Source organism: Drosophila guanche, unplaced genomic scaffold (assembly GCF_900245975.1).
Source record: "Drosophila guanche unplaced genomic scaffold, DGUA_6, whole genome shotgun sequence".
Classification (NCBI taxonomy): Eukaryota; Metazoa; Arthropoda; class Insecta; order Diptera; family Drosophilidae; genus Drosophila; species Drosophila guanche.
Window position 1 is genome coordinate 8,302,686 of NW_022995743.1, and position 15,760 is coordinate 8,318,445.

Below are 15,760 nucleotides of genomic sequence, written 5' to 3' on the forward strand. Positions count from 1 at the left end.
CCCTTAAACAGTGTAAAGGGGAAACCATTAATCACTAACCCACTAAGCCACAACCATTAACCCACACAGAAACCAAGCATTGAGCTGGGTCAGAGTCGAGTAGAGTTCAATTGAGTTGGGGGAGAGGTGAAATGGAAAGTGCTCTCGAATCGAATGCTACTTACAGATGATCCCTTACGCTCCGAGCAGCCGCCCAGACAGTTGGTCGACCTCTGGCGCTGCTGCTGTGGCGTCGGCTGCGACGGGGACCGAAAGCTGGCCCCGGCCCCGGCCCCACCTGTGGCCGAGGGTGGCGGTCGGTAGGTGACCCCGCGCAGCATTTCCGTAGAGTCCTTGGTGGAGTCGGGTGTGCCAGTTTCCTCGTCGTACTGGGGCATGGATTTGTTTTGGTGTATGCAAATTTTTCGATGAGGTTCGGTTAAACACAAAATGATTTACATATTTAATTGGTTTTTAATTGAAACGGCAAACCGCTCGCACTGCTCTCTGTACGTGTGAGCAGTGTTCGTGTATTAGTGAGAGAGTGTAATGGCGGTGGTTTAGCTTTGTGTGTTGTGTTGTGTTTGTGTTTGGGTTGGTGTTGGCCACAGCAAAAAAGTTAACATTTAGGTTGTACGAGTAGAAACATGCTGCCGAACAGAAACACGCATAAATGCCTGGAAGTGACTGGGGAGGGGGATGTAAGCACTTTTAAATGATGAAAACAACATTTAAGGAAATTAATTGACGCGATTTATTGATCCAAGAAGCCGAGAAAAAAACAGAAAAACACGTAGCAGAAAAGTGCGGAGGCAAGCTGAAAGGCGGGATGCTTTGCTAAGAATATTTCGTACATTTCCACTGGGGGAAACTTAATTTTCTAATCTGATGAAATTGTAATTATTGCTCGTTGCTTTTTTTTGCCAATTATCCCACAGATGCTTGCCTTTCTTCTACTCTGCCAACTCGTCTTGCAGGCATTTTTAATGAGCTCCCTGAACACTGTTGAACTTTGCATGCTTGAAAAAGGACAGTGGGTTGACCAGGCCAAGGCCCGACAGAACAAAACAGAACAGAACAGAACAAGAAAATGCAATCAGCTAATTAAAAGCGGCATGCAAACAACATGAAACAAGCCCAAACAAACGGAAACGGAAGCGGTACCAGAAACAGAAACGGCAAACGGAAAACGGCAAACGGCAACAAAAAACAAATTAAAGTCGAAATAAGCAAACATGCAGCAGCCAACAGGTCACGCAGGACAAAATAGAGAAACAAATAGAGAGAAAGTGAAACTATGGCTACTACATCACGGTGCCGTAGGGGCACACACAACTAAGGCTAGTACTACGCACACCCACACAGAAACACAGACACACACACACAATTAGTGGCCGGGTGGTGGCTAATGGGGGGGGTCAAGCATACGGTTATGAGATTGTATGAAGTGTAGCTGGTATTTGTTTTACTTTTTGGATATTCCTTGTATTTTTTTCGGGGGGTACGGGGGACTCACTGCGTGCGTGTGCGTCAGGTCCAATACAAACGCAATTCTTTTAATTTTTTGGTACAATTTTTGTCGGTTTTTTTGTAAACTGTTCAACTGTGTTGTTGGTAATTGTTGGTAATTTCAATGACCTGATCAGAAATGCTCACACAACTCTTGCATATGCTAATTGGGCTCCCCCCCGTTCAGTGTGTGTTTCAGTCGAATGAAAAATGATTTTGAAAGGAAACGGCAAATGGACGGAACTGGCAGTAAAAATAAATAATAAATGGGAAACTGAAGCCAGAATCAGCACGCTAGATGCTTCATTTATGCAGTTGTAAATATAATTAATTAACATGATTTTTGTTTTTATGGTGGGTTAACTCTCCGGTGGTGGAATCAAGCACATAAGTTACTTGCCTATTGGGTAAATCTATGTCTTTACCAGAACTCTCATTTACTTAAAGAAGAGTCAAAGATTATACACTATATGCTTGGAGAGAGAGAAAGACAGAGAGAGAGAGAGAGAGAGTAAGCGTGAAAGATTTTACAAGTTCTGATGGGGGGACTATGCACTGCACTTAACGTTACTGGAGGTAAATGCAAAAAAACTTCTTGGGATGAACAGACAGCAGACAGCAGACGTCAGACCCAAATGCAGTTAATATTGAAAATATATAAGCGTAAGCGTGTGATTGAGAAATAAATACAAACTTAAAGGAATAACGAAACAAAAAAGAAATAAAAACAAAAACCAATGGGGGAACTACGCAAATTAGGGTTACAATTGCTCGATTTTGTTTTAAATTTTAATTTCGATTTGTTTTGGTGTGTGTGTGTGTGTACCTAAGCGCAACTCGAGATGCGAATAGGTGAGCAAGAGACAGAATAAGAGTTAGAGTTGGAAAGAGATAGAGAGTTAGAGCAAGAGCAAGAGAGAGTGGACAGGCTATGTGTGAGAGAGAGAGAGAGAGAGAGAGTGTGTCTGTGTGAGCGAGCGTGTTAGTTGGGTTAGAAAGGTGACAAGGGGGGCTCTGGCCCCCGAAGAACCCCGAAGAATAGCGAAGGAGAAGGAGCAGATTGGAATGGCCTGTAGGCCGAATCTTGAGTTGTTGCTGTTTGTTTGCCTTTTGCTTTGGACTCACCGATGGACGCAAGCGCACACAATGCCTGCCGAAGGCCGAGAAGGGTCCCCATCTATCGACCGGCGAGTTACTCACATGTGACGTGTCCGCATTCGAGGTATCCTGGGTGCGGTAGATGCCAATCGGTATCTCGCAAGTGGTCGAGCAGAGCTTCTGGTACAGCCGTCCGTACGTGCGTATCCACATGTCCTCCTTGGTGATGCGCATCTGTTGTGGGAACCCACTCCATTCCATTATCTCCACATCCACTAGAGACTGCCATCAGTTGGTACTCACCGAGGTGAGGAAACCGCTGCCCGGCGCCTGGTCTATGCCCAGCAGGAGGCGCACAAACGTAATCACATAATCCTTCACGAATGCCTGGTACAGCAGCGTGTCCAGCATGGAGGCACTAAACACAGCACCCGCCGCAAACGGCAGCCGGAACATGTACGATATGTGCGATCCGCGCTCCTTCTCGCGCTGCAAAGAAGTGAGCGGCAAATTAACCAACTGACATCTGCCGGCGGCAGGCGAGGCCAACTCGTTACCGACCTTTTCCATTTTGCTGAGATGCAGGGCGTACTTGTCATGGGCCCGGAACTGCATGAACCGCATATTCGAGCTCTGCGACAACTCAGTGATGCTCTTGATGCTGGGAAAGAATCTGCAATGGAATGTAGGGACACATTGAATGATTGGGTATGCACAATCCACAATTAGTTCGTGCCACTCACTTGAACATGTTCTGCACAGCCACAATGGTGTTGCAGTCGGAGAGGGAATCCTCCTCGGCCGAGTTTGAGAGCTCCTTGTTGACCACAACCACGCTCTCGGCCAGCGTGATGCCCGCTCGCAGCAGATCGTCGAGGCAGTCGATCGATCCCAGCATCCAGTAGACCTAGGTAACCCCCCCCCAAGTAAGCCAAATCAGCTCAGCGAAGAAGTGTTTCGTTTGTATATACCCACCAGGGGAAAGTAGGAGAGGGCGTCCAGAAAGGCCACATCCGGACGTCGCTCCAGCAGCAGGATGATGGGATTGAGTGAAGTCTTCGAGCGGAAGTGAGCTCTCAGCGGAATGATAAAGTTGTATATCCCATTGGAGGCATAGTCGGCGGCCAGAATGATCGTCTTGTTCTGCCACTGGTACTCCTTGGCATTCCTGTAGCTGCAGTGCTCGCACACCTGTGAAGGATAACCGATTGATTTTGATTGAAGTGCAGTCTGGAGTCACGAGTCTCGAGTCTCACCTGAGCCAGCTGCAGACAGCAGAGAGGCTTCTTCTCTTTGAGCAGAAAGCAGAGTGTGGGGCTGACACCGATGAAGGGCGACACGGGCGGGAATCCCTTGACAATGCTGAAATAGCAGCGAGAAGCCCGTGTTACATGGGAATGTGCTCCTCGCGTGAGGTGGCGGACTGGAGAGCAGGTAATGAGTTGTGTTTGGGATGTGGATAAGCAGAGTGCCGGGATACGGATACGAGCAGTGGCGAGCATGACATTGACTAAGAGAGCGCAGGCCGGGAAGTGTGTGTGTGTGGGGAGAGGTGACATCGGATTCAAGCTACAAAACGAGATTAAAGCATTCACTACAAAACGACCAAACGAATTAGCAAATGGTTGAACTTTAGGTGTACTCTCCTCCCCCTGGCATGTCCATGTCCCCCCATTCGAGAGGTTGACTCCCGCCCAGAAGCCAAAAAAAAACAAGCAAACTCAAGACAAAGCAGAACTGCAGCAGCAGAACAGCAACATCAACACTCAAACGAATCTCGCATGGATGGGTATGGGCACCGGGATATGCTGCACACGGCTCTTCCAAGGTAAACGGAGGAGGCGTCATTAAAAGATGTCCTGCGGCAGGCAAACAAAACACTCCACAAGCAACACAAACTGCAACGGCAACGGGAACGGTAACAGTAACGAACAACAACGACAAGAACTCTTCAACAAATGGCGTCCGTAGAATGGCTTCTCTGCCCCCAGACTTACCCGGAGTAGTCGGAGGCCCACACCGGACGCGACAGGCGACGCGTCTCAACGGAACTGCTCGATGTGAATGCTGCTGCTGCCGCCGCCGCCGCCGCTGCTGCTGCTGCTGCTGCTGATGTTGTCGTAGTCGTGGTGGTGGAGAAGGAGGTGGTGGTGGAGCAACTGCAGGTGCAGCACTGTTGCAGCTGCCTTCTTCGAGCCGCCAAAATGGCCAGAGTCCCGCCACCTAGTCCCAGGCCCGGTCCGGGCCCCAGACCACTACGACACTCGCTGTCGCAGCTGTAGCTTTTCTTCATGGCACGCCTGCGTTGCTCCGTAGTGGTGAAATCTTCAAGAGGAAATCCCAGACCAGACCCAGGCGGTCTGACAGCAGCAGGAGCAGCAGCAGCAGGAGCTGCAGCATCGGTGGCAGTAGCAGCGGCATTGCGGCTGCAAAAGCTGCAACTTCGCTGATACGAATCCTCCGAGGAGCTCATGATGAGCGAATAGGTGCGCGATTGGGGAAAGTGCCCGCCCAAGCAGCTGTTGCGAATTTTGGTTGGGTTTGGTTTTCTTTTAGTTCGGTGTACATGTGTGTTGGGGTTACTGGAGGGTTTTGGGGATGGGGAATCTAGTGCTCAAGTACAACATATAAAATTTACATTCATTGCACATTCACACTCCAAAATGAACGCTTTTGGAAGCTTACTCTATATGTACAGTGACAGATATTTTTCTCGTTCTCTCTTCGATCATTTTGGATTGCAAAAATCATTCTTACTAGCACGGGGTACTAGCTATGTACACGGTGGGGGGATTCATGTTCAAGGGGGTTAGTTAGTTGCTTTCATTTTGAAACAATTAGTTGGCTAAAAAGTACAGTTAGTGATACATATACGAGGTATACACAATCTATGTAGAGAGAGAGAGAGAGAGAGAGAGAGACACTACACAGGGAGAGAGGGATAATTCGGTGCCTCGGATAGTTGTTGGAAAGTTGTTGGGGGTAAGGTAAGGAGGTAAGATTTATCGTGAATGTGGGTTGAATACTCACGCGATCTTCTCGGAGGGCGAGCGCCAAGGCATCTCATCGTCAATCTCATCGTCGCTCTCGTCTCCCTCCTCGCCATCATCGTTGCCGGCAATGCTGAACGATGAGGAGGTGAACATATCGGGCACGGGCAGGATCGAGGGACGTCTGCTTCCTGCTCAGATATCAAATATATCAGATTATAGTGTGTACGGTTAGTCACCCTCAAGCCCTACCTCTTCGCTGGTTGAGCACATCCGGACTGAGCAGATTGGGATTGTTGCCAAAGGGCACATCCAGATGATTGCCCGTGGAGAGTGTGGCTGGTGTGACGCTCAGCGAGGTGCCCAGACTGTGGCCGCTGCCCACTCCGTGGCCACCGCCACCAGAGCCGCCGGGCATGCCCGAAGATCCGCCCAGCGTCATGGGCGGTGGTGGCAGCGTCGTTGTGGTTATTGTGGTTGTCGTGGCCGCCGTCTGGGTCACCGTTGTGTCCTTGAGGTTCTGCCTGGAGTCCGATATTATCACAGCCGTCGGATTATCGCAGGCTGGCGAGGAAGGGGGGGGGGGGGGGGGGGGGGGGGGGGGGGGGGGATGAGGGAACAAATGTCGTTAGTTGGGTTTACCTTTTCGATAAACGCTCTGTTCGGATATCGATTGAAATCGAATCATCTACTTGGGCGCTTGCTATACAAAATACATGTCCACTAATTTCAGCTGAGCGAAGAAAATGTGACAGAAAATAAAGGCGGCGGGCTGGTGAGGGTGGTGGGGTGTGGCTGGGTTTTTGGGGGTTTTCTACAAGACAAACCTGAGGCACAAACAACTCATTAAAAGTCCCCGACAGAGTCAGAGGCAGAGACTGACTGGCGCTGGCCGGTAAACTTTCGCCAAAGTGTTTAGTTAACGTGCAAACTCTGCCGAAAATGTTGACTCTCTCTTTTCTGTTTTCTTGTTGGCCATGGTTTTGGAACACTTAATTACAGGCTACCGAGCTCTGGTCGGGGGAGGCATGGGTGTGGGTGTGAATGGAGTTGGTTGTGATGGTTTACAGTTGCTTCATTAAAGCTAAACTATTTATACATGAAGTAACTTTACAGGAGTCGCCGGAGTGAGTTGCGAATATCGTTAACAAGAATTTCAAGACACCGAATACTCATGCACATACACGCCACACATACACGAAGAACACTAATGCAAATGCCATAAACAAAACAAACAACAAACTAAAAGAAATGCAAAACACAAGCGACGAAGAAGGAGAAAAAGTTGTACGAGAAAGCCAGACAGGCAAACCGGGCAAAAAACAACAGCCAAAACAAAAATATGAAGCAAACAGCAAAAATAGTTTTTTGCTAGCAAGAAGATGTGACAAGGCGTGGTGGCTAGGTGCGGCCCGGCCCCCACATATGCGTAGGAAGTAACGGTGAAAGAAAGCAAGTAGAAAGAGAAGAGAGAGAGAGAGAGAAAGTGTGTGTTGTGTGTGTGTGTGTGTGTTTCTGTGAGTGTTTGAGTGGGCTTGAGTGCAGCGGAAATGTATTTTGACATGAATGCCTCACACTTTGCAACAAATTTGATACTCTTCAATTCACTATATATTTATACGTGAGTATTGTGAGCATACGAAAATAATTAATTGAATGCTGCTGAAACAACATTTCAAAGGTGCAGCATGTTCCAACTTAACTGAAAATTATTATCAAGGCCTCAAGGCTAGAATCTTGTTCTCAGATTTTGTTGCAAAGTGTTATTATGGCTAATGGACGGGGAGGGGAGGCGGCTCAAGCTGCCAAGCCCAAAGAGGGGAACGGAACAGAGACAGTTGTCTGGATGAGGCTTAAAAGAGTGATTTAGTGAGTGATTGAGTGATTGAAAAGGAGTGAGATCAAAAACGAGCTAAAAGACAAAGACCAAAGAAGTATTTTTGTGTTGCTTCATTTTTCTGTGGCTGGTGTTGGGGGGTTGGGTGTTGCAGTTGGGGTTGGGGTTTCTGGTGTCGAACTCACGCACAAATAGTGATGCAAACTCTCCACTGTCTGGAGTTTGCATTTGCGGATGCGGATACGGATGCGGATGCGGATGCGAATACGGTTGCAAGTGGTTCGTGCCGTACGCGCCGCCACTCTCATAACTGGGACTATGCTGGGGCACACGAACACAAACAGACGGCACTGGTGCAATGATGGTGGCGCCTGACCCTGCCCCTGTCCCTGCTGCTGCTGCTGCTGATGCTGCTGCTGCGGACGGGGCGGCAGTTCCAGCATTTATTGTTGCTGTTGTTGTAGATGCTGATAATAATGTTGATGATGTGAAAGTTGTGCTTATTGTTGTAGTTGTAGTTGGAGTTGCTTGTACTGTTGTTGTTGTTGTTGTTGTTGTTGCTGTTGTTATTGTAATCGATGAGGTAGTAGTTCTGGTTATTGTTTTATCGGCTACATTCACACATAACATTACACGATTATTGCGCACGTGTATAGGTATGGGTTATGCTCTAGGTATAGGTCTAGGTCTAGGTAGGTGGTGTAAGCTCTACGCTCTCAGAGATCTTTCACTCTACATTAATCAATAATGCTCTGTGTGTGTTTATGTGTGTGTTTTGTGTGTGTGTGTGGGGGGGGCAAAGGATTATGTTTTAGACATAAGCTAACCTAAAGTTTGTCCATCCCAAGTGATTTAAAGTAACTAAAATGTTAGCACCAACTCTTAGCTATTTCTAAGGAACTAAGCTCCCTCTCTAAGAGACATTCCTCTGGGCAAACTGTGGACGTTCTCTTCAGCATCTCTAGTCGAATATATTATGTGTTTATTTGATGTATCTATGTATCATAATTTGTTGCCTTTCGGGGACAGGCTACAAAACATAACAAAGCGGATGAGTCTCCTGTTCAAGTGTAAATATATTTGAGGAGTAAGTTTGGCGTACGGTTGGGTTAAACGGCACCCAAACAAATCGATTAAAGTTGAAAGTTTTACAAAATAAAGTTCGGGCAAGGCGAATATCATTAATAACCGAAGTAATTCGAGCCAGACAGACACGCTCACAAAACACTGGACACTGAAAGCGTTTTTGTTTCATTCAGACAGTAAATCAAACGAAATTATGAAAACAACTTGTGGGTAGAGATAATAGTAACCAGAAGAGAAAGAAAAGAAAAACTTTGAGCTCAGCCTCAACTCAAATATCAAAGTTATAGTAAACGAAGAAGAGAAACAAAGAGAGGCAAAGAGAGAGGAAGAGACAGAGACAGAGAGCTAGGAAATAGTGCCTCAAAAAGTGAAAGCTTAAAAGTACATAAATATTTATTTATTTATGCATCGATTCATTCATTCACTGTAAGTAGTTTTTAGGGTTATCATAATACCAACCCATCCTCACACACACACACACTTATACACACACACACACATCCACAAAGCTCTACCCACCAGTTGCAGCTGCTGTATGATGGGAAGTGGCGGTAGATGTGCCACCTCCAGCCCCATCCTTGCTGGCTGCCGTGGGGTCCGATGTTTGATTTTGATTAACGACAAACGCCGAGTTCTCCTCCTTGGTGATGCTCATATAATAGCACGTGTCATCCTTTTTCATAATGTGCCTGGGACCCGGATTCAGGAGTATTGTATCCTCATAGAACTCGGGCAGCTCAGCCGGCCGCACACCCACCAAGGCCACACCATATCTGAGGGAGAGCGTGCATAAATTTCACATATTTAAATCGATTCAGAGATTTACTTACTTGCGATGCGAGTGGAAGCTGGCGTAGGTGAAGCTCTTGCCCTCGTACTCCCCAAAGAAGCGACTGTCGCCGAGGACAATGTGATAGATCTCGTTGCCCGAACACTTGCCATAGAGGCGGTGCCACTCCTCCGGCGATTGCTGCCCCTCCCTGCCAAAAACACAAGAGCAATATGTAGATATGTAGTCAATATGTGGCCTGCTCCCAAACCTCCAATTAGCACCGAACGTCGTCGACATGTGACATCTGATTAACTTGGCTGTGCATGGCACACGAAAACTGAAAGCGTTTAATTGACGGCTACCACATACTTCACCTCGAGCTTCCCCTTTTGGAGAGTTCCTTTCAGCGTTTACATGACGCAAATGGCATTTAATTAAAACTCTCATTTTAAATTGCGTTTCGATGTCATGCACAGAATATGTTGGTACCCCAAGAACCCTCTACTTAAATGGCATTGCAGTTAATTCGAGAAAATTAATATTAACCACAATTGCGATTGAAGATTGCTAGCTGACACAGGACACTGGACTTTCCCCATTGCCTTTTCGCCTACGCAAGTTCTGTGTAATCTCAGCGGCTCGTTGGTTGCCCCTATTCAATGCCACTGCAGATCGCTGGACATTCAATTATAACAGTTGATAGGCATGGACGACTGAGTTCTAATTCCCTTATCCAGCGTAAACATTCCGTCAGCCGCAGGCTGATCCGAATTAGACGCCCACTAACGAACGAACGAAAAAAATGTTTGAATGGGCAATCAAGCGGCCGGACGGAGCCGAGCGAGCGTCTGACTGACCAACCTATGGGCCCTGACGCTACCAAGCGTACAGATGACGCACGTCAGATAGTTGAACGACTTTTGCATGTGTGTTAACTGGTTAACAGTTGACCTGGCCAGAAATACGTACTGTCCGCGCGAGGTGTGCAGCAGCAGGGTGACCAGGGTACTGGCGCCCGGGCAGGTGCAGTTGTTGGCCAGCAGCGCGTACTTGAACTCATCCTCGCAGACCACATGCTCTGCGAACTTCACATGCAGCTTGTGCTCCGGCCTGAGCGGTGTTGAAATTGCATTTCCGCGGGATATTCGAATGGTTGGAGATCCGATTTCCGATGTCCGATGTCCGATGTCCGATGCGTTTTGTTTCGTTTGGCGTGTGCAAATAGTGGAAATTGAATTATTTTATCTACGTTTGGGTGCCGTAGAGTCCCTCTCTCGGGCAAAACCCACCTGAATATCTGCACATACTGCGGCACATTCGGCGCAAAGTCCTTGACCGCCCAGGAGCGCAGGATGGTGTGCTCGTCCGCGGCCGTCTTATCCGCATAGTTCCTGGCCGCGAGTATGAAGCACGCCTCCGCCTCGTTCATGCGAGCCCGGGCCAGGTCGCCATCCTTCAGACAGGAGCCCTGCCAAAAGGAGAGAGAGAGAGAGATAGAGAGAGAGCGAAAGGGCGCAGGTTAATGGGACTCATGACAATGGGAAGGGAGAACAAAGTCACACCTGAATATAAATCACACGCTGTGCCCAAATTGGCACCTGTAGAATCATTCGCATTGTCGTGTCCAGCTCCATGGGACTGAGCAGCACCACATAAAAGTCCTGCAGCAGGGGATGGGCGTAGAACTCATTGAGGAAATCCATGATGGTGTCCGCGTGCAGGGTGGTCGAGCACACCACCACATGCTTCTCGCTCTGCGCTCGATGGGAGCTGTAGCTGCCGCCCAGCTTCTGGCGCTCCATCCAGGTGAAGGCCAACTGCTCGAACTGCAACGTGAGAGGAGAACACTATCAGATTCATGCCGGGGATAAGTCAATTGTCAGGCATAAAGCACAACCCAGCCCAGCTCTTTGTGCACTTTGTCCGCTGCTACATTTTGTCTAAAACGTTTGCAACCTTTTGCCATTTTTATGGTGGTGCAAAAAAGGTCATAACTTCAGCAGCATACGAGTATTGACATGCACTGGGGCAACTTTTAGTGCTGCTTTCACTTGCCCCGAAACAGTACGCGGATTTTGATTGATGCTCCTGTTGTTTGTTGCTCGGCCAAATGGGTCCACTCACTGGTCACTCTCGTCACTCGACAAGCCCGAGTCATACTTTGTACACACTTTCCTTTCCTGAAACTTGCTTTGACTTGTCGTCATATCTGCACCATTGAAGATGATTCTTTGCCATTTATCCTTCTCTTTGTTCTCATCCAACCAAGGGTGTGCGTGCTTCGGTTTTTTAAGCTTAGACTCCCCTCCTATTGTTGATATTGTTGATAAAACAATTGTTTGCAAAATGTTGAACATGGCAGTCGGTCCATCAGTGGCTCCCGCCTGGCAGACGGGTCAAAATGGTAAACAATTTCCATTGACAGCATCCATACTTATTAATATCGATTGATGGCCAATGTCTGCTCTGCCCAGATGATGGATGAGGATACGCTGGGTCCCTAAATATTTGATGTGCAGTTTGCTCCACCATTTTCAGAGATATTTGCTCCAACTACTTGGCAATGGATCCCGCCCCCCCCATTCAATCGAATTGCATGGCATAATATTCTGTTGACTCACCTGCGTGGGCAGCACAATGAGTGCGACACAAATCATGATGACCATGTACAGCTGAGAGGGCCAAATGTCCGGAACAAAGTCGCCGTAGCCCACTGTCGAGAAGGTCACAACCACATAGTACGTGCTCTGAAAGAGGTTCAAGTGCCGATGTCCAGCCCGCTGAAAGTGCTGAATGCCGCAAACGCTGAAACAGACGGGCACAAAATATTATTGCGGCATGCCACAAAGTGGATTCGTTGCACGCCCGCTCTCACCTGGTAAATACCAAACAGAGTAGCGTGGCCGACAATATGGTCAGCTGTTGGGACAACGCAGACTGAGACTTTTGCATGGCACGATGAAGATCATTCTGTGGTTAAAGTAGAGCAACGTTAATGTGGGGAATACTGAAGGGAATTTACAAAGGGACTTAGACTTACAAACATATTCTCCAGCGAGCGCTTGGCCAGCCAGCAATTGAGGAAGATGGGAATAAAGAGATTCCGTAGTGGAGGATGAACGATCTGAATGGCGAAATTAATAAGAAATCTCCTTCTCTCTCTCTCTCTCTCTCTCTGGCAGATCGGACTTACCGTTAGTGCAAATGGTATTGTCGTTACTAATTCTAGTATAAAGTGAAATGAGAGTATCTGCTGCCAAATGTTGCCCTGCAATACATAAACCCATGATAAGTTTAAAGTTATACCTTTGGCATCACACTACTCGGTCTCACCTTATAGCCTAGATAGGTGAGAACCAAGGATTGCGTTAGCGACACCATGGCTAGGAGCAGCTGCAGCACCCACAGCACTGTGGGCCGATTCACCCAGAGTATCGCATCCCAGTTGATGATCGGACTCTCCTGGAACTCCTCCTCCGTCAGTTTGGCCGAGATGATGAACTCTGTCTTATTGCCCACCTCGCAGCCATAGCTGTGTGGGGGCAGGGGCAGGGGCAGAATGCCATCAATCAGTCAATGTATCTGAGGCCCACTCAATGCTCAACACTCACCAAGTTATAAATGTTGGATTCTTATCCAATATCACACGTATAATGTAGAGAACACACGACAGTAACTTAAGGAATAAATCGGCAATTCGTATGCGTAAGCCTTCACGGGTGTAGGGGGCAGCCAACGAGAAGTAGGGGAGAAGCCAAGAAAGTTGTTTAAGAATTTGGGTCAATTCAATGTATACAGAGGAATGTTTGATGTTGCGGTTCCACCCTCCCTGACCCTCCCTGACCCTCCCTGACCATCCTGTTCTGCGCTCTTGTTTACCTGCTCAATTATTTTCCCTTCCAAATCAATATTTACCCAAGATTATCGAATTCGCCTTTGTAATGTCATTCTTGTGTCTATCTTTCTGTCTCTCTTTCTATCTTCATGTCCGTCTGTCTGTCCGTCCGTCTGTCCGTGTGTCTGTCCGTCTGTCTGCCTCTATGAGTGCATAAGCATGTGTGTGTTTGTGTGTCTCTGTGTGTTTGTTTGGTCAGTGGAAGTTTTCCGTTTTGGCCTCTTGGCCTTTTGCCCGGAATCACTAATCAAATTCAATTAAATTGTCCATCTTGTTGATTGTTGTAATCAAAGCCCAGCGCATATTTGAGTTAATTCAAAGACAATATGTACGCGTGCGGTAGGGGTAACTTACTTGAACGCTGATTCTTAATGAAGTAGAGTTGCAGTCTTTCTTTAAATGTGTTTTCATTCACGTAGTACTCCACACGAACTCTGAAAATACACAAAACAGAGAGGAAAAAAATGAACGTTTGAGCGCTAAAATTCAATTCGAACAAGGCTTTTCCCAGAACTAGTACTTAGAGTGGGCCTTTCCTCTCTCACTCTCTCACTCTCTCCTCTCCGCAGACACAATTGAATTGTCTCTTCCTTCTTTTGCCTTGCTCCGCTTTACAATTGATGCGCTTACTTATTATATTAAGCGACGCGAAGCAGACTGCACTCTGCACCTCCATTGCCCTCTGGGTGCCAAAGATGTACAAAGCAGCAGCAAACGTTCCCTGCCACGTGGCACACACGTGACTGGCTGCCACTCAAGCAGCACGAGCGTCTGCGAGTGGCTCCCAGTGGGGTATAGAATCTGCTCACATCCATGTCACAGGCGCTGCCATCGATGGGAGATCAAAGGAGCCTGCTGGCGCCTTCTACTCAATAAATGCTGCAACTTTGGGCAGGGATTGACTTGAGCACCACCGCACAGACACAGACATGCTGCTCTTGATGCCTGTTGCAGCACATCCGCCTTAAGTCAAGCGCAGAATATTTCCATGAGCAACTTAGGTTCAGCATCAAATGGCTCCAGCTGGCAGACAGGCCACAAATGGTTCCCTCAGCTCAAGCGTTGGCAGTCCAAGGAAGCATCCGAAACATCCAGGCGCTTGACTGCAGCAGATATCGCGTAAAGAGTGGAAAACAAAGTGGAGATGGCAGTGGATGTTGGGGCACAAATCGGGGCTTAAGTAATTAAAAGAACATCTTAAAGTGCACAGACCCAGACAAGAGAACAACTCTATTAACTGCTTGCCACCTTTTGTGGCTCTCAGCCAGCCATTGTTCTGTCCTCGGGCACCATTCGTGGATGGGATGGGATGGGATGTATTCCGGGGACTCGGGACTCTGGCTTAACTCATTGCGAGCTGTGAATATTCATTTCAAGGTTAACGCACGCAGAGACAGCCCCGGGAAAGAGCGAGAAAATAGTTCAAGTTGCTCCCGGCAGCAATGGCACCTTGGGGGCCATTCAAAAGCTGAGGACGATGACTGCACCGAGAAATGCGTGGTGAAATGAACGAGCTCCTGGCCCCTACACCCACACTGCCACACTCATAAACACACTCGCAAGTGACCAATCAGTTATGGCCTGGCCACTGCATACAATCAACTCTGACCTTCTAGAAAATCGCCCAGTGGAAAGAAATGCTGGCTGACTCTTTTGCGGTTTGTTTCGGCGGGCGGGTTCATTCCTCCTTTCTTTCTGGCCATTGAACGCGGCACAATCATTTGCCACATGGCCACAAGTTCCAGCCAGAGGGAGAGCGGAGCGCAATCACTTGTCACTTTGAGTAGTTTTCCCCCCCCCACAGCTTTAAGTCTTTTCAGCACAGAAACACACACAAAATCCTGATCCTGAGCTGAGCGGCTGCAATCAAAACTGAATAAATATTCATATGGAGAATAAATGCAAATATTTGCATCAAAAAATAATAACAGTGCAACGGCAACAGCTACAGCAGCGGGTGGTAAAATGCTGATGGAAATTCCATTTTCAATTCACTTTGGCTGGCAGAAACAACTGCAATGTCGCAAAAATGCAATAAGTTGAATAACCCACGCTTATGCAGCAATTTAAAATGAAAATCTAGTATTTTAATAACATATTAATATTGATGAAACATAAAATTGAGCTTGATTCCCTTTTTCCCGAGCCAATCCCAGTTTTCTGCTTTAAAAATCTATTAGGTTCTCGGCCTGAGGCTGAGCCAAAGACCAAAGCCAAATTGCACGTTAATGTGTTTTTGTTGTGCCATCATTGGATTATCCATGGATATTGAATTTAAAGCTGAAGTCTTTTAGCTATTACCTAAATGGGTAGCTGCAAACTGCTCGGATTGTTTTACCTTTATTGATTTTTGATTTTGAGCTTTTTGGAAGGAAATTTGATTTCATTTCGCTAAGGTTGCGGGCTCGAGTTACCGTGTTCGTGCGAGATTTGATTACATCCCCGCCTTGAGTACACTTTTGTCTTGAACAGCAACACATTAAAGCCCCGTGAATCAAAGGCCACAAAGGGAACGAAAATATAGCTGGCTGGACGCATGGACCAGCAAAGCCTGCAAATGTTTTTGTGGCTGGTTCTACACAATGGCACCAAAG

At 47.4% G+C, this 15,760-nt stretch overlaps 1 protein-coding gene across 16 annotated transcripts in view; it reads right to left on the reverse strand.

Annotated features, from left to right (window-relative positions):
* Nucleotides 1-15,760, reverse strand: part of LOC117592458 (potassium channel subfamily T member 2) — an 81,930-nt gene that overhangs the window by 2,338 nt on the left and 63,832 nt on the right. For 5 of the 16 annotated variants that reach the window (XM_034286272.1, XM_034286270.1, XM_034286273.1 and 2 more), the window contains 23 exons: nucleotides 13,521-13,600; nucleotides 12,883-12,982; nucleotides 12,605-12,803; nucleotides 12,465-12,539; nucleotides 12,312-12,395; nucleotides 12,147-12,241; nucleotides 11,893-12,076; nucleotides 10,834-11,097; nucleotides 10,561-10,739; nucleotides 10,241-10,381; nucleotides 9,330-9,479; nucleotides 9,019-9,272; nucleotides 7,599-7,973; nucleotides 5,829-6,140; nucleotides 5,617-5,767; nucleotides 4,584-5,105; nucleotides 3,843-3,948; nucleotides 3,562-3,777; nucleotides 3,330-3,493; nucleotides 3,148-3,259; nucleotides 2,890-3,075; nucleotides 2,614-2,820; nucleotides 165-368 (listed from right to left, as the gene is read on the reverse strand). In XM_034286272.1, coding sequence (XP_034142163.1) covers nucleotides 165-368; nucleotides 2,614-2,820; nucleotides 2,890-3,075; nucleotides 3,148-3,259; nucleotides 3,330-3,493; nucleotides 3,562-3,777; nucleotides 3,843-3,948; nucleotides 4,584-5,105; nucleotides 5,617-5,767; nucleotides 5,829-6,140; nucleotides 7,599-7,973; nucleotides 9,019-9,272; nucleotides 9,330-9,479; nucleotides 10,241-10,381; nucleotides 10,561-10,739; nucleotides 10,834-11,097; nucleotides 11,893-12,076; nucleotides 12,147-12,241; nucleotides 12,312-12,395; nucleotides 12,465-12,539; nucleotides 12,605-12,803; nucleotides 12,883-12,982; nucleotides 13,521-13,600 — 4,360 coding nt within the window. The remainder of the gene's footprint in view (nucleotides 1-164; nucleotides 369-2,613; nucleotides 2,821-2,889; nucleotides 3,076-3,147; nucleotides 3,260-3,329; nucleotides 3,494-3,561; nucleotides 3,778-3,842; nucleotides 3,949-4,583; nucleotides 5,106-5,616; nucleotides 5,768-5,828; nucleotides 6,141-7,598; nucleotides 7,974-9,018; nucleotides 9,273-9,329; nucleotides 9,480-10,240; nucleotides 10,382-10,560; nucleotides 10,740-10,833; nucleotides 11,098-11,892; nucleotides 12,077-12,146; nucleotides 12,242-12,311; nucleotides 12,396-12,464; nucleotides 12,540-12,604; nucleotides 12,804-12,882; nucleotides 12,983-13,520; nucleotides 13,601-15,760) is intronic. The other 11 variants (XM_034286282.1, XM_034286279.1, XM_034286278.1 and 8 more) reach the window with 9 other exon arrangements.